We start from the raw sequence: 22,797 nt of genomic DNA, 5'->3' as shown, positions 1-22,797 counted from the left end.
CGTGGCGAGGTAGCTTCGAGTCACTTTAGGCATTGCTATCGTCTCTTGCCAGGTATGGCCTGCGACCGGTGGCAGCGGTTGCGCTAAAGGTCAGGTGGCGTCAGAGTGCAGGGCATCGCGGAATGTTAACTTCTTACCTCTAAATTCCGCCACTGGCCTGCAATTGCACGATCGGATGGCAGAGGTCAGAGCTCACACAACAAGCACTGTTTAGCGTGAGGGCTGATCATAGCAATCCATCCATTCAAAAGGTTCGCATTAAATCTTTAAAAAGTTCATGACTTTTTTAAGCAGACGGGAAGAATGTCCGAGTGTGCAAATAAAAGAAGATAGCTTTTATCTAGTTTTGCTGCAACAGCCGCCGTCAATTACGGTAACGATGTGGAAGAGCAAGGAAATGAAGCTGATCGGGAGCAGAACTGACATTTTTCCGCGTGCACCTTCCCTCACGTGCAAGTGCATGTCTGCTCTATGCTTATAAGCAGTGACAGTGATATTCCGGAAAAAAGAACTGTTGGACTAAAGCAATGGAAAGCGCTTTGCCTCATTGATCCAAAGCAGCGAAAGGGGAAAATTGCAACCCTCTGCTGTATTCATCTCTTCTGCTGTTATTTGGGAGGAAATGCCCGTATTTGGTGATTGAACGTTGAATATTACCCATCACATAGAGCTCTAATCATATGCTCATCACGCAAACTGAAGCTCACCATTTAAATAACGATAGACTTCAAGCACCCTAAGAATGTGCGGGTGCATGTATTCTCGCATGGAGTCATCGAATATCGACAGATCTCACCAAAGTGACGCTTTTGGCGGAGAGCAATCGCAATGCGGTGCTATTCTGAGCATAAGGGCAAACTGTATTGATGTTTAAAGTACACGTCATTACACAGTTAACTGAAAGACACACATCGGTCATGTTTGCCTGTGCCGAAGTCAGCACATCATCGCACATGGTGCACCCTACACCGCCGCACACGGCACACTTGACACATTCATCCCCTGATGAGATCCGTCTGTGTCATTTTTTCCGTAAGTCACGCCATAACAGCGAAGTAGAGCACTCCATCAAACATCCACACAGTTCCCGTGGGTGTGACCGAACAGCCTGCGGACAGCCGACCGAGCAGTGCATCCGCCAGGAGAATTTGTCAGCACGCCAGAGGTCAGCACGCCAGATAATTTAGCTGTGTGTGGCCTAGAAAGCAGCAGCTGCAGCTTGTTCGCATCAGTCTTGCTGGCCGAGGTCACCGTCAGTGACTTTGATGATCTAGTTACGGACAGGATCGTCTCGCTTCACACCGAGTGCGCCTTGCCGTCACCACGTCAAGCGATTGTCCGGATCCACTCTGGTGACCCATGGGACCCGATCATTCACCCGGTGTTCCAGTCAGTGATGGTCGGAGTTCAGTCTGACTCAGCTGATGTGACAGGTGACTGGCAGAGGTCTTCCTGACGCTGGTGACCTGGTCAGTGTCCGGCGGAGTGCGTGCTGATCCTGATGACTCGGTCGGAGACCGGCGTTTGTTGACGGACAGGCGATGAACCCTGCCGGTCAGTGACCGGCGGGATCCATCCTGACCCTGGTGACCCGATCGGTGACCAGCAGGGTTCATCCTGACCATGGTGACCCGATCAGTGACCGGCGGGGTTCATCCTGACCCCAGTGACGCGGCCTGCTAGCAGCATGAGTGCGTACAGCACGCAGCTGGGCGGGGACAGCTTGAGGGCCCTCATGCAGGCTAGCAGAATCAGCCGAGGCAGCTTTCCTAGCGATGGCGGAGCGTCGCCTCGGCGGGGCATGACGTCACCAGTCAGCTGACGTCACCAGTCAGCTGACGTCACCAGTCAGACGGAGACGGCGCCAGCGGTCTCCTCAGCGGCGCGATCCTCCGTCAACAGTCCTCTTTTTCTTTGCGCAACCCAGACTTGTCGATGAAAGAGTCACGTGTACCGAGCCTGATCAACCGTGGCGAACGTATAAGTGTGATTAGGACGCCAGTTGGACTGAAGTACGCAGCTCTTGTCAGGTGGGAGCCGCTCCCACTTGCCGCCTGGCCCCAGTTGGGTGAAGTCAGGAGCGGCGTCAGCTACAGAAGGAAGCCGCAGCAGGAGACGAAGACACAGAAGAATCCCATCAGGTATTTCAGCATCGTGACTGCCTGCGTGGGTGACCGCGACCCGTGACTGTGGCCTAGAAGGGAGGACTCTTGGACGCACTGGCTGCTCCTACAGCTTCTGATGCCTTACTTGCATCTCTGGCAATCCACACATAGCTCACAGAGCCCACTCACAGTCTGGACTGTTCACAGGGGTTCACTGATGGCCAAAAGCCTGGCGTATTATGACAGGCGCCTGGCACGGTATGACAGCCGTCAGGCGCGGAATGACAGCCGTCAGACTATAGTAGCTCTTCACGGACGAGTCAAACAGATGACTCCGCGCGGTGCCGGCTCTGAAAGCCCACGTTCCAGCTCTGGCACTTCCCAGTCCGGCTCTGGCCGGCCAGTCCGACGGATGAGCCTCGCCAACGGTGCGCCGGAGACGTTCAGCGACAGCCCGCCCAGCTTCGAAGACGCACCCGGACAGCGCACCGAACAGCGCCTACCGACGGCCGCGTCGCGTCTGCCTCCCTTCTCGCCGCCGACTGCGGGCCCTGGGACGGCCCTGGAGAGCGGTCTAGCCCACCGCCACTCTCGGCGGGGGGCGCCTGGACGGCTGCCCAGACCGGCACAGTGCCGGGGTGCACCACTTCTGGCTGCCGGCGCTGCGGGGGCGACCTCCCGCTGGGGCGGGCCCGGCTGCCCCCGGCGGAAGACGTATTTCGGGGAGGTCTCCAACCGCGCACGGAGCGGAGAATGGGGTTTTCTGGTGGCGTGCTGCGAAACGCCCAGGTGCTTCTCATTTTGAGCCCCAACCCGGTCGCTGCGCACTCGCATGGCTGCCGTGGCGAGGCGTGGAGTGGCGATGAAGTCGGTCTATTCACGTCACATCAATATCTGATCATGCGTACCAGGAGCAGGCGCAGGATTCATGGAGGAGGGGGGGGGGGGGGGGGCGTGCACTGGGCGCAAACAACGTTAAACAGAATTGTTAGCGAGCCATTTCACTAATCGGGCTATGTAAAATCGCGTAGGTGCAGTTTTGCGACCGAAGATCTACAATATAACATTCGCCTAATTCCGACACATGAGGTTGATAGGCCCCGGTTGCTTAGTCGTGTCACCTTGTGTTTACTGGTTCGATTCGGCAATGCGGCAATACGCAGAAGCTGGCGGTTTGCACCGCTGAAGGTGAACCTCTCTAGTTGTGTTTGACCTTATTCCTTCACCTAACGATATAGGTAAGCCGACCGTATCTGTTAACTTAGATATATTCTTGACTAAACTGGGCAACAAGGGAATGACGTCTTGGGTGCTCTTTTACGACAGATAACAGTGGTGCTTAGCATCTCTTTCTTGGAAGCACTGGCTTACATATCATCTGTCTGTTGTCTACTGTGAATTAGACTATTAACGTTGTTGTTAACAGATAGCTCACAAATGTGACTTTATGATTCGTCGCGTGTCGATCTAACATATTCCAGTGCGACTTGGTTCGCTATTTAAGTGGTTTCGGTACTATTTGGTTCACACACGTGCCGAGGATCTGGCACGCGTATGTCACCTCCAGCATCAGCTGATGTCCACGTTACGCCACACTTTGGGTGTCCAAATTGCACCAGGGGCGAGGTTTTGGCATTGCACTAGCGTCTAGGCTAATCCGAATCAGCTGGTCCGAGTAAAAGGGCTCTTGCAACACTGTCCACTTCTTTGGGGGTACCTCCCGAACTGGGAGGCAGGCCACAACCAAATAGTCGCCAGCAGAGTTAAAACTCTCTATACATGATCTGAAAGTAACACGCCATTACTATGACGAGCCACTGAAATATAACCTCGTGTTCCATCCCACTAAAAATTGAAATTTTCTCGTCGCGAGAAAACCATGTGCAGATTTAGGGGTCCCACGACGCATTCTTGGCAATGCATCAGTCTTACGCCAAGCGCGTGCAAGGTGTGAACCGTATGTTACTAACGAAATCAACGCTCGCGACCTTTACAAGGCTCTTCCAGGGAAAGGGACACAATACCCTATGGGCGGCCTAAGCGTCATACGCCGCAACAGTTCTCATGTGAACGTCTTCCGCTTTCTCGCGCACCGCGTCATGGTCGACCGCAAAGGCCTGCAAAACGCATCATCCTATTCGTCGTTAAATTATGCGCGATCGTCCTGGCGGTCCAACCGTGCCCTCAACCTGCACGAGGATGGTCGACGTCGAGGCCGCCCCGCAATGTTCCGCCACGCGCATCGTGCCCAGCTGCGCACTGAAGTCTCGGCGCCAGTGACGTCAGCGCCCCGGACACAGCTGATGGTAGCACAACTTACAGAAAGCCAGGTCGATGAGTAAGATCGATTTGGTTCTTGCGCGGCTGCCTCTTGTACTTGACCATCCTTTCGTCGTGAAACCAACGCATGGCTGGTCTTGTCGGATTGCGAGATGTTACGCACCTTCATTGGTTCGACCACCGGGCTTCGATGAACTGGTGCAGACACAAGTATCGAAAATGTATTATCGTTAAAAATACCCATTGGTAACATATAAATTACAACTCGTATCGTATCACAGCAACGGAATGATATATACAGAATGTACAGATACCGCGCGCATGTCCACCGCCGGGCGCGCGCTTGGGCACTTGGAGCCGAGTTTGCCACGCAGGACACGCTATCGATTTACGCCGCCATTCTCTCTATCTCGACAAGCCATCTCTTGACTTGCTATCACTTGGCACCGTCGCCCCCGCCATCGTTCAGCCCCAACCACACATACACACACACACACACACATCAACACCGGCCGTGTCTGACAAGACCGGATCTCTTGACGACTACTCGAGACACAGCTCACACGAGGCAAGGTCAGGTGCGTCCAGCAGCCAGCCCGGCGTACACACCGCACTGGTGGACTGCGGACACGCGTCCTGCAGCGGCCAGAGGCACGCCTGAGCCAAGGCTGAGCGGTCTTTGTTCCCTGCTGTGGTCCGCGGTCATTTATCCGCCCGGCGCGCTCGCCGGAGGCGGGGATGGAGGCCGAGCCTCTCCAGTGGCCACCCACTGCTGGAGCGGTCCAGAAGAGCTCCGCAGGACAGCATCTCGCTCAGTCCACCGTCCACCGTCCACCGACTCGCCCCCCCCCCCCCCCTTCGCAGGCACGCCAAGCAACGGGCGAAGCAACAAGCAACGAACACTCCTCTTCCTGGCCCGGGGTTTTGACACCCCATCGTGAAAAAAACAACAAACACGCAGTTGGACCTCCTTCTTCCCTGACAATAGCCAGGAAGCTACGCTTGCGAGGGGCAAGATCGACACACGCCGCGACCGAACTCGACCCAGCTCGGCCCGGCTCGCACCAATGCCGCTTTTGAAGCTGTGCACCAGCGCCGACCCTGCGCCGGCAGCGCCCTTACCGCCGCCCGTGTCTGCTGCGCCAGCGCCACCTCTCCCTAAGGCTGACTTCGCACCCCGGACCATGTACACAACTGTCACCAGGTATAATGTCACTCCCCTGTCAAACAGCCCAGTGACCGCGCTTGTGACGGCGTGTGACGTCACCGAAACAACTCGGCGCTGTCCCTGCTGAGTGGCCGACAGCAACCGCCATCTATGTGCCGCCCAGGACGACCGGCAGGCGGCGTAGGCTCCGCTGGCGGCCAGCGCATCCCAAGCATCCCGTTATCGGTGCCGGTCTGTCCGCCTGGTGCGAAGCCGAGGCCGACTCACGGCCTCGGCAGTGGTCCCGGCTCCATGTCACAGCCTTGGCGTCGGTTCGAGCCTTGGTCTAGGTTCCGGAGTTCGACTTTATCTGGTTAAGGTTCCGGTCTTGTTCCCACCAGGGGTATCAGAACCGGTTTTCTTCTCTGTGTCAGTATGGTTTGGTCTGGTCTGGTCTGGACCGGGCTGGACTGGTCTGGTCTACTCTAGTACATTCTAGTTTCGTCTGGTCCAGTCTAGTCTAGTCTAGTCTAGTCTAGTCTGGTCTGGTCTGGTCTGGTCTGGTCTGTCTGCTCTGCCACCACCGGGCTGGAGCAGCCACGAAAAACTGGTACACTATTGCGAATGAAAAATCGTTAAACAAAATATTCAGGGAGAGACCTTTGTGCCGGCGTGAGGCCACAGAAAGCGGTACCGGTGACTGATCGCCTCTGATGATAGTCCGATCGTAAAAGTAGTCTGTCATGCTAAATGCAAAGATGTTGAGCATCTTCTCATTTGTCACGCACGCACCGGCCCCTGCCAGTACTGTTGGGATCAGTCTCAGTGTCAGCCAGTGTCAGTCAGCGTCAGTTCAGATCACTCCCAGTCCCCGCCGCATCAGCTGAGCTGGCGCACCTCGCCAAATCAAGTGAAGAGGAAGAAATAGGCTTCCTACAACACGCCCACATCTCGGGCATCTGTGGTCTCACTTTGGTGCCGCGCAGTCACCGATCCGCCGGTGTGGTGTAACCACCAACCTTCGCCGCAGTCGGACAGGAACGAGGGGATTCCATATTGCACGTTTTCGGGAAAGCCAAGGCATGTAAGCCGCCCCACCGCGGGTCGCCCGTCCCGCCAGGCCCTGGCGTACCCCCAGCGTCCTGCCGGAGGACTTCAGCCGGTCACCTCCGCCGGCTCCGGCTCCCCCGGCCAGAACCGCGGCTCATCGGAGCCGCTGCGTCTCATCAGAGCCGCCGCGTCTCAGACTGCCTGCTCGCCGGCAGACTCACTAACCGGCGACTCCGCCTCGTCAGCATACTCTGGTTCACTGCCGCCCCGAGTCACCCACGGGCTCCGGCTCACCGCCGCCCCGAGTCACCCACGACCGGCGCCCCGAGTCACCCACGGACCCTGGCTCACCGCCGCCCCGAGTCACCCACGGACTCTGGCTCACTACCGCCCCGAGTCACCGACGGACTCTGGCTCACCGCCGCCCCGAGTCACCGACGGACTCTGGCTCACCACCGCATCGAGTCACCCACGGACTCTGGCTCACCACCGCCCCGAGTCACCCACGGACTCTGGCTCACCACCGCCCCGAGTCACCCACGGACTCTGGCTCACCACCGCCCCGAGTGACTCACGGACTCTGGCTCACCGTCGCCCCGAGTGACCCACGGACTCCGGCTCACCGCCGCCCCGAGTCACCCACGGACCCTGGCTCACCGCCGCCCCGAGTCACCCACGGACTCCAGCTCACCGCCGCTCCGAGTCACCCACGGACTCTGGCTCACCGCCGCCCCGAGTCACCGAGGGACTCCGGCTCACCGCCGCCCCGAGTCACCCACGGACTCTGGCTCATCACCGCTCCAAGTCATCCAGGGACCTGGCTCACCGCCACCGCCGTCACCCGCGGCCTCCGGCTCGCCACCGCGCCGACGCCGCATCAGACCGACTGGCCGCCGCCGCGGCCGGCGCGCAGGCTCTCATTGACCAGCCGGTAGTAGCGCAGGTCGCTGACGAAGCGGTGCAGGTCAGCGCTGAACGTGGGCAGGTCGGTGCGGCGCGGCAGCAGGGCGGCCAGCGTGCGCCGCTGCGGCGCGTCCAGGCCCGGCGTGTCCAGCAGCACGCCCGGCACGAACCGGTCGAAGAAGTCGGCGAAGTCGACGGCGGCCAGCTCGTGCAGGCAGCCGGCGATCTCGTCGCGCAGCAGGTCGTGCGAGCGCTGCAGCAGCGTCTGCAGCAGCACCGTCATGAAGCGTGCCAGCAGCAAGCGGCGGAACACCGGCTGTCGGACAGAGACGGTCGGGGTTAGGGGCAGGTGCTGGCAGCGACGGCACAGTGGCGACACGGACACCTGGGGCCGTTAATGGAAGATGTAGGCACGCCAAACACGGTGATTACTTCGGTTCAGTTAGATAAAAATAGCACGTGTCATTGAGTCTTTGGCGCCCGGCGATGGTAACTGAACACGGCAATACTCCCGACATTTCCCGGTTTTTGCTGGCTTTAGTCGCTTTATTCCTGCAAGTTACTACTAAGCAAGACACCGGTGTAAAACAAAGCTCTGTCCAGCACATAAAAAATGCAAACCACCGAGTTTTCGACACCCTGTTTCCTCACTATAGAAAATACTAAGCGCTCCAAGGAAATTACTAATATCACCCTGCTAAAAGGCCTTGATGCATCAACTGAGGCATGTGATCCCACGTCGGCAAATCAGCCGAGACAAGCTTGCCCCCCCCCCCCCCCCCCCCCTCCACCGCACTCGGGCCCGACCTTGTGATAGAGCTTCCACTTGCAGTTGAGCATCTGCAGTGTGGCCAAGTTCAGGCGGAACACGTTGATGTCGGCCTGCAGGAACGACTGGCCCATGGCCTCGAGGATGGCCACGAACTGCTTCTCGTTCGTCACCTCGTCCTCCTCGGCCACGGAGCTGAGCGTCTTCAGCACCGAGCTCCTGCGCAGGTCAACGCGCACGGTTGACACAAGTTCGGCGGCGGCAGCCCGCGAACAAGCATGACAGCACCCAAGAGTGGAGCTTTCCGTTCATGTGTATTTCCGAGGCAGCTCTAGTCCAGCACAGCATGGTCGAAATAACATGTCTTTGCTAGATCGAGCATGCATACGGATGCTCACCACAGATGCGTGAGGACTTGACCGCGGTCAGGAGTAGTTCTTCGCGATCTGGATTCGCGCGAAGGACCTGACCTTCGTCCATTTCCAATACGATACACCGGCGACCAGCTGACCGGCCGTTCAAGGACACACTTCGGTTTACGGAACCCACCGGGGTCCACAAACGGCCGACGCCGCCGAACGACACCCCGAACCCGGCCAGCAGCGGCGCGGCGCTCCCACCTGAAGAAGTAGCGCCAGTTGTGCTCCAGCACGGCAGCCAGCAGGTCGAAGAAGGGCACCTTCAGCTCGGGCGAGGCACGCTCCGCCAGCAGCGGCTGGAGCCGCTCTAGCGCCAGCTCCAGCACCGGCGCCAGCAGCCGCCGGAAGGCAGCGCTCGGCTCGCTGACGATCAGCCGCAGCAGCAGCAGGAACTTCTCCAACGCCGCGCAGCCGGCAGAGCCTGGCGGGGGCGCGGGGGCAGGGTCAGGCCGGTAGCGGGAGCGGAGTCAGGCCGGCAGCTGGGGCGGGGTCACGGCGGCAGGGGGGGCGAGGTCAGGGGGGCAGCGGGGCGGGGTCAGGACAGCAATGGGGTGCGGGGCCAGGCCGGCAGCGGGGGCGGAGTCAGGGCGGCAGCGGGGGGCGGAGTCAGGGCGGCAGTGGGGGCGGAGTCAGGGCGGCAGCGGTGGCCGGGTCAAGCCGGCAGCGGGTGCGGGGTCAGGCCGGCAGCGGGCGCGGGGTCAGACCGGCAGCGGGGGCAGGGTCAGGCCGGCAGCGGGGGCGGGGTCAGGGCTCCAGCGGGACGTGGGGGCGGCTGGGGACACAACACGCAGGTGGAGAGCGATGGCGTCTGATGAGGCCAGCTCGCAGACATACCGCGGCACGGAGCGCGGCGCTAGGCCTAGGTGACCTCAGTTCCTCGCGCATGCCAACGTGCCTCGTCTTGGACCGCATCGCTCGTCCAGACAGTGATCTGGTTACGACGGGCCATCGGAACAGCCCGGCCGCAGCTTACGCTCGCACTGCTGCCTTCACGCGAGCCAGGCACCAGAGCTCATCGGTCCTCATCGCCGGCAAATGTGACTCGACCACACGTCAGCGCGCCCTGCCACAGGCTTAAGACTCTCAGCCGCCACCTACCCTCTTCCAGCATGTTCCTGGCCAGCGCGTCCCTGCTGAAGACGTCGATGAACATCTGGACACACTGCTCGGCGAACTGGCCGCCCATCTGCGCCCGCAGCGCCTCGAACGCCGCCAGGAAGAAGGACAGCACGTCCTGGCACACGTCTGCAGAACGGTAGCGCAGGGTCAGGCCACGCTTCTGTCGGACGCGGCGGCCGGGCAAACCGTCTCTTACGCCACATGCCGGCACGATGCGACCGTTACGACGGACGTACATGCGACGGCTTGTGACGTATTGCACAGACGATTTAGGACGTATCTGTAGAGCAAGTAACACGTGCTTTAGACAGTCTCACGAGCTGTTTCGCTGGTGAGTGTTACACGACCGCGCGGCTGTTGGCGTAACAAGGCGTCATGCCGAGCATCAAGGCGTCTTGGCGGTGGAGGCGGGCGAGGCGACATTATATGTGGTAGCCAGGCACGTTCCACATCGATGCCAATGGGTTTGATGAGTCTTGAAGACAATGCATTTTGCGAGAACGTACCAATACACGGTTGACGCTAAGGCCTCTGCGTGTTTAAATAACCATTGTAATCAGCAGCGCTCCATGATGGGTTGTGCGCCGCGTGCACCGCGCAGCTTAGACAGCGGTCCGCTAATGAACCGTTCGAGACCTAAGTGGCAAATACAATGTCTGGTTGTGAATCTGGTTAGCCTTGGTAATGTCTGGTTATGAATCTGGTTAGCCTTGGCAAATTTATTCCACGAGACCACTGTGTTTGTAATGACTCTTTGCAATCGCGAGCGACAGAAAGGCGAAAAACACAAAACTGATTGATAGCCATTGGACACAAAGAGCGCATACTGGACTGCGTAGTTCTCTTGACCCAAGCTCTCCGAATTTCTGTCACAGCGTCTTACATTTTAGATCGGTTAAGGAGGTGGCACTGGCGGATTGCCGGCCTTTTACTGGCGCACCTTTGAGTCGGAACGATTTCAGATCGGTTAACGATTTGTAGCAGGCTGCCGACCTTTTTTAAATCACGCGAAAAACCGGTGGGCCCACTGTTTGCAAGGAATAGCGCGTGTTAATACGCAAACAACGAATCATACTTATGATAGTGCGAATTTCCCTTTCCTCTTTACTAATACATTATTAGTCTGGTGTCGTTGCCGAGTAGCATGTCAAGATCTGAATCCGGCTTTCTCCAGGGCTCCTGGATTATTTCGTAATTTGTACACTCGACCCTTGTCATGTGATCAGAATTGGAACTGATATCGTGTTACTGAAATATTACAGGGGAAACCCACCCGATTCAATGGCGCCCCTGTAAATACTTAACAGTTAATGCTGCACAGCATTACATTAAGCTTCTTGTTGATGAAAACTACACGAGCACGCACTCGGTGGTTGCATGGGTCTTAACTTCGAGAAAACGTGACAAACGGGCCGGGCCACTCAAGTCGAAAATCTTCTCACGTTTCCAGTAAGAGCCTGCGGCCTCCGTTCACATAAATAAAAAAATTCGCAACGCGCGGGATCCGAACCCGGGCGTCTCTGGGCAGCCGGCCGCGTCGCCTGCCGCGCTCCTGCGGCGCCGCCGTCTCACCGGGCTGCGCGGCGAACACGGTGAAGACCCAGAGCGAGTCCCGGATGGTGTCCTGCAGGCAGTCGTGGCACAGCTGCTTGGTTTTGGTCACCTCGCTGCGCACGTTGGTCACGATCTCCGACAGCGTCGAGAGGGTCTGGCTGATCACGGGCTTGGCTGGCGGCGGAGGGGCGGCCGTCACCCGCCTGATAACGACGCACAGACGCCACAAGGCCGGCGGCCGATACCTGTAACGTCTGACCTTTGCTGACATCGGCACACAGCTCATCTCAGATCTTCGCGAGGACTGAAAGGGCTTGAGCCTCAGTCTCATTAATCAGCTCGACCCTAGGTTGCATGCCGTGGACTGGTTCAGTGTCGGATAGGAGACCAAGCGCCCTGGTTATGACCTAATCCGTCAGTATTACGACCTCACGCAGCCGGCCAGGTCGTCCGTCCCGAAGACGCCTGCGGAACATTTGTGCAATGTGCAGCATTCGATGCTACAATCAAGATATATGCGCCGAAACAAGCTGAACAACTACAGGAAAACCGACCGACCCAGTCCTGACCTCTCTCATGCCGTCCCGACCTCCCTGATTCCATCCTGACCACCCTGATCTTATCCCGACCTCACTGATCCCGGTCTGATCCCCTGCTCTCGATGACTTGGGCCTGACCCTCCTGACCCAGACCTGACCTTCCTGACCCAGGTCTGACCTCCCTGACACAGGTCTGATCTCCCTGACCCAGGCTTAGCCTCTCTGACCCAGGCCTGACCTCGCTGACCAGGCACTGACCTCGCTGACCCAGTCCCGACCCCTGACCCCGTGACCCGGCGCTGACCTCGGTCGCGCAGTTCCCTGCTGTCGGCGAGGCCGGGCGTCAGCCGCAGCCGGCGAAAGTCGGCCGTCAGCGAGTCGAGGAAGACGGCCAGGTGGCGACGCCGCTCCTCCCACAGCTGGTCCCCGGCCCGCTGCCAGGGCAGCAGCAGCAGGCTCGACAGCGCCCGGTACAGCAGCAGGCGGTCCTGCCGGCCCAGCGCGCCAACAGGTGGCGGTGATCACCGCTCGGGTGCAAGGCGCAGGGTGTCACTGCTGACGTCATCAGTGTCGGTCGGCACCGCTCGCGGAGATGGGGGACGGTGGGAGCATCGAACCCAGACCTTCCAGTCATGAGACCAATGGTCCCTTATCCACTATCACACCACTTATAGCCTATTACACTATCCGGCTGGAAATGTCCACCCATCCCCACCCATCCACGCTGAGGGCGGTGCATTCCCCACCTGTCTCAGTGGACATTGCTGGCTTCCCGAATCAGTCTCAGTGTATCCGGTCGTCCTCTCAACCATTCCATCAAAAATGACTTCTTCCAAAACGCATCCGGTTTCCGCATGTACAACCACCCTCGTCTGTGCCAGTACACCGCTGCCCTCCTTTCGTTCCGTTTCGTTACACGCAGCCGCCTGCCGACACACTCATTTTTAAGAGCAAACCTCCCACTTCAGCCCCTCCAGACCTGCCCGCTCCGCCCCAACCATGCAGCTCACAGGGCCCCATTCCAGCACAAAGCGGGGACGCCGCGTGCGCGCGTCGCCGCTCGCCGCACCTGCTTGCCCAGCGTCAGCTGCCCGGCGCGACCATACAGCTGCTGGATCTGCGGGCAGTCGACCAGCGCGCCCGAGCGCACCGTGCTGGTGATGGTGACGAGCGTGGCGACGGCGGCGCGCACCAGCCGCGGCGGCGCGCGGCTCTGCACCGCCCCGCACACCGCCACCGTCATCTCGGCCACCAGGTCGTCCACCTGGCGGACGGGCGGCGGCGGTGAGGGCGGGGCCGGCGTCACCGGGGGGCGACCGGCTGGGCTCACCGGCGCCGTCACTGCGTGGTCATGTGGCGCTCGTGGGGAGCGCGGACTGTGGGCGAAGCGTGAGGCACTCTTTGCGTAGCGTGAGGCACACGTGAGGAGAGATCAACGCGAGATAGAAGGCCGTTGTCTATGTCACGGACGTCTGAACGGGCACCGCGGGCCAGTGCACAGCGGGGATGCGATAAGGCGGCATGGAAGCCAATCTGGACTCTTAACACGGTGTCTAATGGTATCGCGCAGATTCTGGTGATGACATCGGACAGATTCTGGTGGTTACATCGCAAAAATTTTAGTGATGACATCGCAAAGATTTCGGTGATAACATCGCAAATATTCTGGTGATGAAACCGCAGAAATTATGGTGATGACATGGCAAAGATTCTGGTGATGACATCGCAAAGATTCTAGTGATGACATCGCAAAGATTCCGGTGGCTACGTCGCAAACACTCTGGTGATGACACCGCAAAGATTCTAGTGACGACATCGCAAAGACACTGGTAATGACGTAAAGATCCTGGTGATCACATTGCAAATGTTTTGGTGATGACATCGCAAGGACTCTGGTGATTACATCGTAAAGATTCTGGTGATGACATCGCAAAAATTCTGGTGATGACATCGCAAAGATTCTGGTGATGACGTCGCAAAGATTCTGGTGATGATATCGCAAAGATTCTAGTGACGGAGGGCAGCGGTGGCCGATGACTTGCTCTGGCCACCGGCCGATGACCCGCCCTGGTCACCGGCCGTGACTCGCTCTGGCTATCGCCGTGACCGCTGGCGGTACCTGAACGCTGGTGGAGAGGTGGCCGGCGAGCGCGGCCGTCATCCAGTGGCACCAGGGCCGCAGCGTGGCCAGGCTCTGGGCGTGCACCTCCACTAGGGTGGGCCGCAGCGCGCCCGGCGGCAGCTCGGCCTCGTGCAGCCGCTGAGCGGAGCCGAACGCGGCGGCGCTCACCAGCCTGGCGGCGGGAGACGGCCGGGAGAGGTCAGCCGCGCCCGGCGACCGGAGGCCGCTCACACAGCGCCGCAGCAGGGGCGCAGGCGGCCACGGAGCTAGCACGGGGGGATGGCACCCGGTCAGTCGAGCCCGGGGACCGGAGGCCGCTCGCACGGCGCCGCGGCAAGGGCGCAGGCGGCCACGGAGCTAGCACGGGGGGATGGTACCCGGTAGAGGGAAGAGCGCCAAACTGGAGACTGAAGGGTCGTGAGCTCGACACATACACGAACTACCGGTGGAGCTTCATACAGCTGCGATCCGATCGCAGTGTGTCCTCTGACTGCCTCCGCCACCCCGTCTCCGGCGGCACCGCAGAGCCCCAGCACCACTCCCTCGTACACCATCGGGCCCCGACGCCACGCACTCGTGCACCAGCGGGCCCCGGCACCACTCACACGTAGACCAACGGGTCACGGCACCACTCACTCGTGCACCAGCGGGCATTGACACCACTCACGCCTGCACCAGCGGGCCCTGGCACCACTCACTCGTGCACCAGTGGACCCCAGCACCACTCACACCTGCACCAGCGGGCCCCGGCACCACTCACTCGTGCACCAGCGGGCCGGCGTCCGGGCCGCACTCGGTCAGCAGCGGCGCCAGCCGACCCAGCATGTAGAGGTGCGTGGCCAGGTCGCGCAGCGCCGCCTGCAGGCGTGACGGGTCGGCGTCGGGTGCCAGCCGCAGCCGGCGGCCGGCCGCCGTCGGCTCGCACAGGGACGGCAGCGACACGTACGGCTCGAGCGTCTCGTGCCAGCCGGTCAGCTGCGGCACAGGGCGGCGCACGTCACGGCCGGGGTCAGCTGACGGCAGGGACCGTAACGGGGTCAGGGGCCGGGAGGGGCTCCGTCAAGCCGCTCATGTAGCTGGGGATGGCGGACGGCGTAACCAACGGACAGCAGCGTCACCAGCGGATAGCATTGGCACCAACAAACTATTCATGCAGGCGTATGTCAAGTACAGAACTTGATATGCGACACGAACCCGAGGGTACGTCCGATATATGGTGAGCTGTCACATAGTAAATCGGACAGCGCCAGGGACGGTGCCGGCGGGCCAAAGTACGCTTTCACTGGGACAGTGCATTACCTCAGGCCCCACCGCGATACAAATTCCCCCGCCGTAAGTGGAGTGCCCAGGTCTCTCAGCCACATCCGGAGCGCACGGCGCTGGGCCCACGCCTCGCCTTACGCCCGCCGTGCGCGTTCGCGGGGCGGCCCCCGCCGCCGCGCCGCCCGCCTCTCACCAGCAGAGCGCGCACGTCCAGCGGGTAGAGCGTGGCCACGCGCTCCAGCAGGTCGGCCGTGCGCCGCAGCAGCTCGCTCCACTCGGTCTGGCCGTCCGGGTCCTCGCGCTCGTCGTCGAGCCGCTCCAGCTCGGCGCCGTGCCGCCGCAGCTGAGTCCGCTGCAGCGCCTGGCCCGCCAGCGACAGCACCGCCTCGTGGTACCTGCCGCCGCAGGGGCACCGGCTCGATCCCCGGCGGCGGTCGGCGTTCGTCGACGAAGACAGCGGGATGGGAGTGGTCGTGATGCGGGGAGGTGGGCGGTTATGGGCATCTGTACGTGAGCCGAGCGCTGCCACAACGTGGGGTCTGCGCGCGTTGTTACATGGCCCAATGGTCGCGAACAAAAGAAGCTCGACAACGTATACTGGAAAATCGGGAGGAAAGCTTTGAACATAGCCACTCAGAACATCCGCCTAGGTGCCAATCAAGACAAATCGTTCAACCTCCATGGAACGAAATACGAAAAAAAATGTTCAAAGGAATAAAGTCGTCACTTTTGTTCTTTCACTTCCATTGACTACTGTATGTGCCATTAAACCCGAATCGACGCATCTGAACGCAATCCCAGCACGGCTCATCCATTTATCGAGTTGAGAGCGGTCGCCTGGCGCCTGCCAGTGCTGCCGCCTGGCGGCCGGCGGCCAACTCACTTGGCGGCGACAGCCTCGCGGTTCTCAGTCTTGAGGCTGCACTTGGTGGCCAGATGGTCGAGGAACACGGCCCAGATGTCCAGGCAGCCGTAGTAGGCGTCCAGGTCGGGCTGCAGGAAGGTGTAGCGGAAGAGTAGAGCCAGCAGGTCCAGCACCGGGAACTGGGGCCAGGCCTCCAGCCGGCGCAGGTGAAGCGTCACGAACAGACGCAGGAACTCGGTCAGGCCGCTCAGGTAGCTGGGGAGGGCCGACGGCGTCACCAACGGACAGCAGCATCACCAACAAACATTCGAACAGCAGCGTCACCCACGACAGCAGCGTCACCAACGGACGGCAGCGCCACTAACAGACAGCAACGTCTCCACCGGATAGCAGTGTCACCAAAAAACATACGCACAGCAGCGTCACCAACGACAGCAGCGTCACCAACGGACGGCAGCGTCACTAACGGACAGCAACGTCTCCAACGGACAGCAGTGTCACCAACAAACATATGCACAGCAGCGTCACGAACGAGCATACGCACGGCAGCGTCACCAACGACAGCAGCGTCACTAGCAAACAGCAGCGTCACCAACAAATAACCGAAATTCGGGAAGACCAAGGACATCTTACACATACCCAGTACAAGGTACGATGTAATTGCACACTGAGGGCGGCGATTTAAAAAGTGATGTTGAACTGAAATGAACACTAAAGAGACACAGCGGTTCGGTACACAGGACAGCGCAGATGGCTACATCAGCTCGTCCAGCCGGACAACCTTTTGACGGATGGCAGGGGAGATGCGCTTCCCGTGCTGAGAACTTCCTACTCACTCTGGGTCCACTTCTGAGAGCTTACAAGACGTTTTGCTCCCCTCTTCCAGAAGACGTTGCAGTAAATGGAATGTGTGCTTGAACAGCTGCAGCAGGAATGCTTCGAAATCCGGCGGTACACAGTTCTTGCTGCAAAAGTTCGCAAAATTGCTTTAACTGACGCGGAGTATCCTGCAGTCCACGTCTAGCACATCATTAACCTCGAAACGCATCAACGAGACCAAAGCGTCTCTCAAAACCCTCACCGTGGTTAAAAAAGCTATATCAAAACATACCGTAACAAAACGCATCGGATCATACCAGCACCTCCTTTATAAAAACGTCTACAGTGGCACTAGCAAACTGTCGGTGTGCCGTGCTGTTGTAACTTGCGGTTCCCAGGCATCAGCCTGGATTGCCCCGCCTACAGCAGCACTCCTCCCCGACGTAAACCATCCCCACCCGGAGTACGGGATGTACACAGCACCCGCACCAGCCAGAGACACGTCTGCCGTGTCTGCCGGAGCTCCGGGTCCCCTGTCGTACTACGTCATTCCGTGACTGATATTTGGAGCAGTCTTGGGCCGCGAGCAATGCTCAACATAGACTTGCTGGCTATTCTGTTCAATTCCCCCACCCCACCCCACACACCACACACCACACACCACACCACACCACACACCACACACACCACACACCACACCAACCCAACCCAACCCAACCCAACCCAACCCAACCCAACCCAACCCCTACCCCCACCTCTACCCCCAACCCCACCCCACCCCCACAGATACTGGCATCGGCTGAAGCCTCGATCAGGGGTGGACATCCAAATGGACTCAGCATTGGCAGCATGGTCAGCCTCAACAGCTCAGTAAATGGCACCTGATGATCTCGTTGATGCAGGCGATGGCGATGACGCCCAGCGGCTCCCGCGAGCCGGCCGCGCCGCCGCCCCGGTCCCCATCTGACGCGTCACCCTCCTGGGACAGGACGGCCCAAGTCACCATGCTGGCTTCTGCACGTCACCGAGGCTCAAACGGCGCCAATACCGCCGGCGCACGGCGTACGCACACGTTGGCACCCCTGTCTGGCGCTTCCTTCGCCAACATGCGGGGGTGAAACGGTACACCAAGAAAAAAAAACGGTCCAATCTCGCCCTGGGCAAAATTTCACCGCAATATCTGCCTACCAGTCAGGACACAAAACATACACAGGCGAGTTGAGCGGATATGACAGCTTCCGACCTTGAAGCAACCTCTGACCTGAGACGTGACCGTATCCGACCTTGACGCGACCTCTGACCTGAGGCGTGACATCCCGCACAGAGTGCGGTTCGCCTCGCGGTGCGGCCGGACTTCGGGCGTCAGTTGACTCTCAAATAGGGAATCAGTTCTGACAGAGGGCGTAACATCAGCACTGACCCTTGAGAAGCCCACGGAGGCGAAGTGGAAGACAGCAGTGACCAGCTCGGAGGTGATCATCGACGAGAGCGGCACCCACGAGAACAGCTGGCAGAGACATCTGGCGGAAATGGGGAGAACCACACCGGTCAAGCACACTGGCTTCACATTTTGTCACTAACACTTCCACTTGGATGGCAGTTGACTAAGTGCAATCAGCCAGCATTTATCAGCCAAATCAAGATGTTAGACAGTAACTGTAGTGAAGTGTGGTCATTTGCAAAAAGGTTCTTATAAAAATCCAAATTGTCACTAAAATATCCAGAATGTATAATGATGTGAACTTTTGGCTAAAAGTCAGAATCTTGAGTGTTTTGAACAATTTCTAAAAGAAAACCTTGTGCAAAAAATAAACAAAACTATCAATACACACTTTAAATATATCCAACACTAGAGTTACAGGTGAGAAGAAAGATAAAAACCATTTTTGCTACATGTTCATTGCAAGAACAGTATACAATGCAGTTTCACTTTCATTCTACAGACCCACTTATCTTTCGCTATGCTTACTTGAGAGTCAAGGCGACAATATGCGTTGTCTCCCCATCAAGCGGCGCCATTAGACAGAAGGGGTTCTTATCGACGCCGTCAGATGTCAGGATGCAGCTGAGCAGTGTGCTGGGGTTGGCGGCCGGCGCGAACAGATGTTGCGCCGGGCTGCCATCAGGGCGGCGCTGCGATCGCGGTTGCTCGGGCGACGGCGGCGGCGTCGCTGTCACGTTGGACTTATTCGACTCGAGAACGGACCTCAAGATGCCTGAAAACACCACCACCACTTGAAGAAATCGCCATGAATTACAGAGCATCATAGCTACCACAGTGGCAGAATCACCGCCATTTACTGTAGTTGTTATTGAGATCTGATAAAGGGTCGCGTGTTCTGCCAGCTGAGCTACACTGTCCCTTGCCTGACATGATATTTATCAGTGCTGACATAGTCCTGACATGCATCAGTGCTGACATAGTTCTAAGAAACGTCAGTGCTGACATAGTTCTGATATGGTCACTGCTGGACAAAAGGACTCTCAACCAAAACCGAACCCCATCCATTGTGCGGCTGCTCCCGCGGAGCAGCCGCACAAGTTGCCCGCACATTGCTGCAAGTTGCACAAGTTGCCCGATGCGGCGCGAGTGCGTCAGTCGCGACCACACCGTCTGTGGCATCGTCTGCGTCCTCAGCATTTGCACCATCTCTGCTGGCCTCACCGGTGAGCACGGTGAGCGTGGCGGGCACTTCACGCAGCAGGAGCTGGCGCAGCTCGGCGCGGCGCGCACAGCTGATGTCCTCGCGCGGCGCCACCAGCTCCTCGGCGGCCGTCAGCAGAAACAGCAGGCCCAGAGGCGCCGCGTCCGGCGACTGCACCAGCTTGAGAGCACAGCCATGGAGTCAGAGGCCAGGTCAGTGGGTCACTAGGTTGGTTCACTGGCTGAGGCCTAGGGGTCACCAGACCAGACCATAAATTGCTATAGTCAGGCCTGGAGCAACACATGTTTTGCACTGTGACATCTCTATCTACTCAGCTTCCATCTTCATACTTCCACCAGCTTTGGCTATCAGCTTCAAAAACAAGCCAGTATGTTCCACTGTTCAACCTTTCAGCTTGCACAACGACTCGCCCGGGTGCCCACAGATCGCCGCACCTCACCCTGTCTGGCTGAAGCTCCCACAGAAAATCGTGCATACCACTCAAGCTCCAGTGGATCACAAAACCAGCCCACAACCTTCCCCTCTTTGGCCACACACGACACTGCCAATACTTTGCCCCAGCACCATGCAAGCCTCTGGCTGCCCAACAGCCTGCACCCATTCCCAGCTCACAGTGATTATGTTGCTGAAGAAGTCAGGGTAGAACTGGGGCCAGCTGAGGCGGGCCACGTCCACCACCAGCTTGACGGCCTTGTTGCGCAGGTACGGCGCCAGCAGGTGGTGTCGCTCCAGACAGAGCCTGTACAGGGAGCCACGGATCTCCGCACGCTCCTCCGACCTCAGACCGAGCCACTGCTTGTTGATCACACTCTGATGGAGAGAGGCAGGCAGTGACTGAAGGCGGCGGTGGCGCAATAAGACGGCAGATGGCAATAGGATGATGGTGGAAGGTAGCAATGGAACTGATGGGGGAAAGGTAAATTTATAGGACATTTTTCCTGTTACACACTCCATTATTTTTTTCAACTCAATCTAGAGCTCCCAAGCGAATAGTTTTTTTTTAGATCAGAGCTCATGCTGAGCAGTTTCCCTGAATGAGCCCTAACCTCAACCACCTGTTTGTGCGATTTCACGTCAACAACCAAATTTGGTGGGAAAAATTTAACCTGCTGCGCTGCTTGGCACACCTGCCCAGCCCTCTGATGTCACCTGACCTTTAGCGCACAGCTGCCACTAGCTGCAGGTCAAACCTGTCAAGAACAGCGAGTGCCTGAAGCGGCTCAAAGCCACCCCGCCACAGGTGGTTGGATCAGTAGTTAGAGCCTCTAACCACCTGAGGCATCAGATGGATATGGATATGGACAGGTTGGTTGTTTTCAACAAACTATTGCAAGAAGCGCATAAATTTCCCCTCTAAAACAACATGAAATGTGCTTTGAATGTAAGATTTCACTATAGCCTCACAGTGCAGTACTATTTCCACTGTCCTGGCTACCATGTCGGCCATACCTCGAGTGATGTCATGCAGAACATGCTGACATAGGGGTTGGATGTGCCAGCAATGCAGAGCAGACAGTTCTTCCATGCTGCTGGTTGCTGGCTGAACTCCTCCAAGGCTTTTTCTATTTGCTGCTTGCGACTGTTTGTGGTGCCCGCCGCAAAGAACTCATTCATCAGATGCTCCAGGGCTTGTAATGAACTGACATCCATTGTCAGCAGGCTGCAATGACATTATTTTCAGTCAAGAACAGAAGAGAACAAATAAGACGCTATCCGCAACATTTAGATCAAATTGGCCGCAATTTACCATTACACACGGGACTACCACAGATAGAAAAACATGGCATTCAGGTTTGCTTAGCATTACATCATTATTCACTATTTTACATTATTTTTTGCATCACTACATCATTTAAAGAAAACAGGAATGATCACAAAACTTATTAACATTACACAACACAGTAAAAACAAATCAGATTAATTTGAATGAAGACTGTTGCCTGCTCCATAATGAGCTATAAAGACCCTAGCCCTCAGAAAACATGCAGTAATATTGCACCCACCAAGCTGGAGCCCCTTTAATAGATCTATCAAAATATATTCAAAGTCATGGCTTATTGGGTCAGAAGCTTCAACAACTCAACATGTGCCATGGTCATGTGTTGTACATGGTATGCTACAAGACCCATACACACAAACACTTTGTGTATGGGATCAGATCAGACCCTACATGCTACCTGCTCCACAGCTTTCATGATTTGGTCTAACCAATCTGAATCCATGGGTTCCTGCAATAAAAGCCTACATTGAGCCACGCTCACGGAATTGACACTTTTGTGGCCAAAGTTTAATGTGGCACAATGCCTTGCACACTAAATCCTGCTTTTTTATGTCACCAGACCATTAATGAGGTTGCTTCTACCAGCCAGAAGCCATCTCAGCTGGGGGCAAATAAGTGATCGAAGCAACTCGAATCTGCCATGCCACGGGTGGGTTATTCCAAATGCATATGCTCTAACCAACTGAGCTACCTGGAAGGAAACTTTAAGGATTTAGCTGTTCACCTATTTAATCAGAAAATGTTATTGCTCAAATGCTGAGGTAGGCATTGCCTGAAAACAGAATAAGCCTGAAAACAAAATAAGCATCAGGGCCTCCGTGGCAAAACTGCTTACTCAATTTGATACACGTGCATGCATAACATGTCTTAATAATGGTTAGTGAAATTGACCCATATTTGTCACTTCCACGACTAACCTACCAAGGCAGGTACATCGGAAAATGGGAAAAGCACATTGACAGCTTACCCACAATCACGAGCTTCAAGAAGTATACGTAGATCTGAACACGTCCGAACAAGCCCAGATGACTATGCATCCATAGGGGATTCGGTGCCAGTGGGTATCAAGCCCACTGTCAACGAGCAATGCCTATGCAACAAGCAAATACAGACACCCCTTCAGCGCATACGAACCGCAGCCCCCGCGGGACCCCCACCAGATCCCGCCCTCTTCTCCACAGTCTGTCGTCCTCAATGCGAGCCCAAAAGCACTCATGTAATATGGTAGCTTAAATAGCAGGAAATTCACCTCATACCTTGCAGTTATGCATAACTATTGTCAGAATCAAACCATTGTACTGCATGAAGCTTATATTTTTATCATATTTTTCCTAAAAAATAAACCTCATTTGCAAAAAAATAAAAGGACACAAAGCAATATGGCCATTGCAAAAGTC

At 57.4% G+C, this 22,797-nt stretch overlaps 2 protein-coding genes across 2 annotated transcripts; both read right to left on the bottom strand.

The window, feature by feature from the left end:
* Nucleotides 1–7,380: 7,380 nt before the first annotated feature.
* LOC119096075 (exportin-6-B) lies at nucleotides 7,381–9,005 on the bottom strand. The gene is made up of 3 exons (XM_037218931.1): nucleotides 8,875–9,005; nucleotides 8,293–8,473; nucleotides 7,381–7,801 (listed from the first exon to the last, which is right to left on the bottom strand). Exons 2-3 carry the CDS (start codon nucleotides 8,386–8,388, stop codon nucleotides 7,460–7,462), a joined length of 438 nt encoding a protein of 145 aa, XP_037074826.1. The 5' UTR covers nucleotides 8,389–8,473; nucleotides 8,875–9,005; the 3' UTR covers nucleotides 7,381–7,459.
* Nucleotides 9,006–9,117: 112 nt separating this feature from the next.
* LOC119095004 (exportin-6) lies at nucleotides 9,118–22,579 on the bottom strand. The gene is made up of 18 exons (XM_037217912.1): nucleotides 22,368–22,579; nucleotides 21,070–21,280; nucleotides 20,233–20,430; nucleotides 19,620–19,779; nucleotides 18,924–19,170; nucleotides 18,375–18,474; nucleotides 17,836–17,933; nucleotides 16,972–17,100; nucleotides 16,154–16,390; nucleotides 15,464–15,665; nucleotides 14,822–14,982; nucleotides 14,005–14,179; nucleotides 13,115–13,149; nucleotides 12,955–13,039; nucleotides 12,190–12,373; nucleotides 11,365–11,520; nucleotides 9,772–9,918; nucleotides 9,118–9,152 (listed from the first exon to the last, which is right to left on the bottom strand). The coding sequence occupies exons 2-18, from the start codon at nucleotides 21,268–21,270 to the stop codon at nucleotides 9,118–9,120; spliced, it is 2,550 nt and encodes an 849-aa protein (XP_037073807.1). The 5' UTR covers nucleotides 21,271–21,280; nucleotides 22,368–22,579.
* Nucleotides 22,580–22,797: the final 218 nt, after the last annotated feature.

Source organism: Pollicipes pollicipes, unplaced genomic scaffold (assembly GCF_011947565.3).
Source record: "Pollicipes pollicipes isolate AB1234 unplaced genomic scaffold, Ppol_2.1 Scaffold_4219;HRSCAF=4965_pilon_pilon_pilon, whole genome shotgun sequence".
Classification (NCBI taxonomy): domain Eukaryota; kingdom Metazoa; phylum Arthropoda; class Thecostraca; order Pollicipedomorpha; family Pollicipedidae; genus Pollicipes; species Pollicipes pollicipes.
This window is presented reverse-complemented; position numbering and strand designations above follow the sequence as displayed.

Bases quoted from the DNA above. Each gene is read 5' to 3' on its own strand.
- LOC119095004 (XM_037217912.1), bottom strand. From the start codon at position 21,270: ATGGATGTCAGTTCATTACAAGCCCTGGAGCATCTGATGAATGAGTTC. The intron at 16,391-16,971 runs GTGAGTAGGAAG...GGCCCTCCCCAG, and splicing joins CTCTCAGAAGTGGACCCAGA to CTACCTGAGCGGCCTGACCG. The intron at 14,983-15,463 runs GTGAGAGGCGGG...CCTGTGCCGCAG, and splicing joins TGGACGTGCGCGCTCTGCTG to CTGACCGGCTGGCACGAGAC.
- LOC119096075 (XM_037218931.1), bottom strand. From the start codon at position 8,388: ATGGGCCAGTCGTTCCTGCAGGCCGACATCAACGTGTTCCGCCTGAAC. The intron at 7,802-8,292 runs GTCGGGCCCGAG...TCTGTCCGACAG, and splicing joins AGTGGAAGCTCTATCACAAG to CCGGTGTTCCGCCGCTTGCT.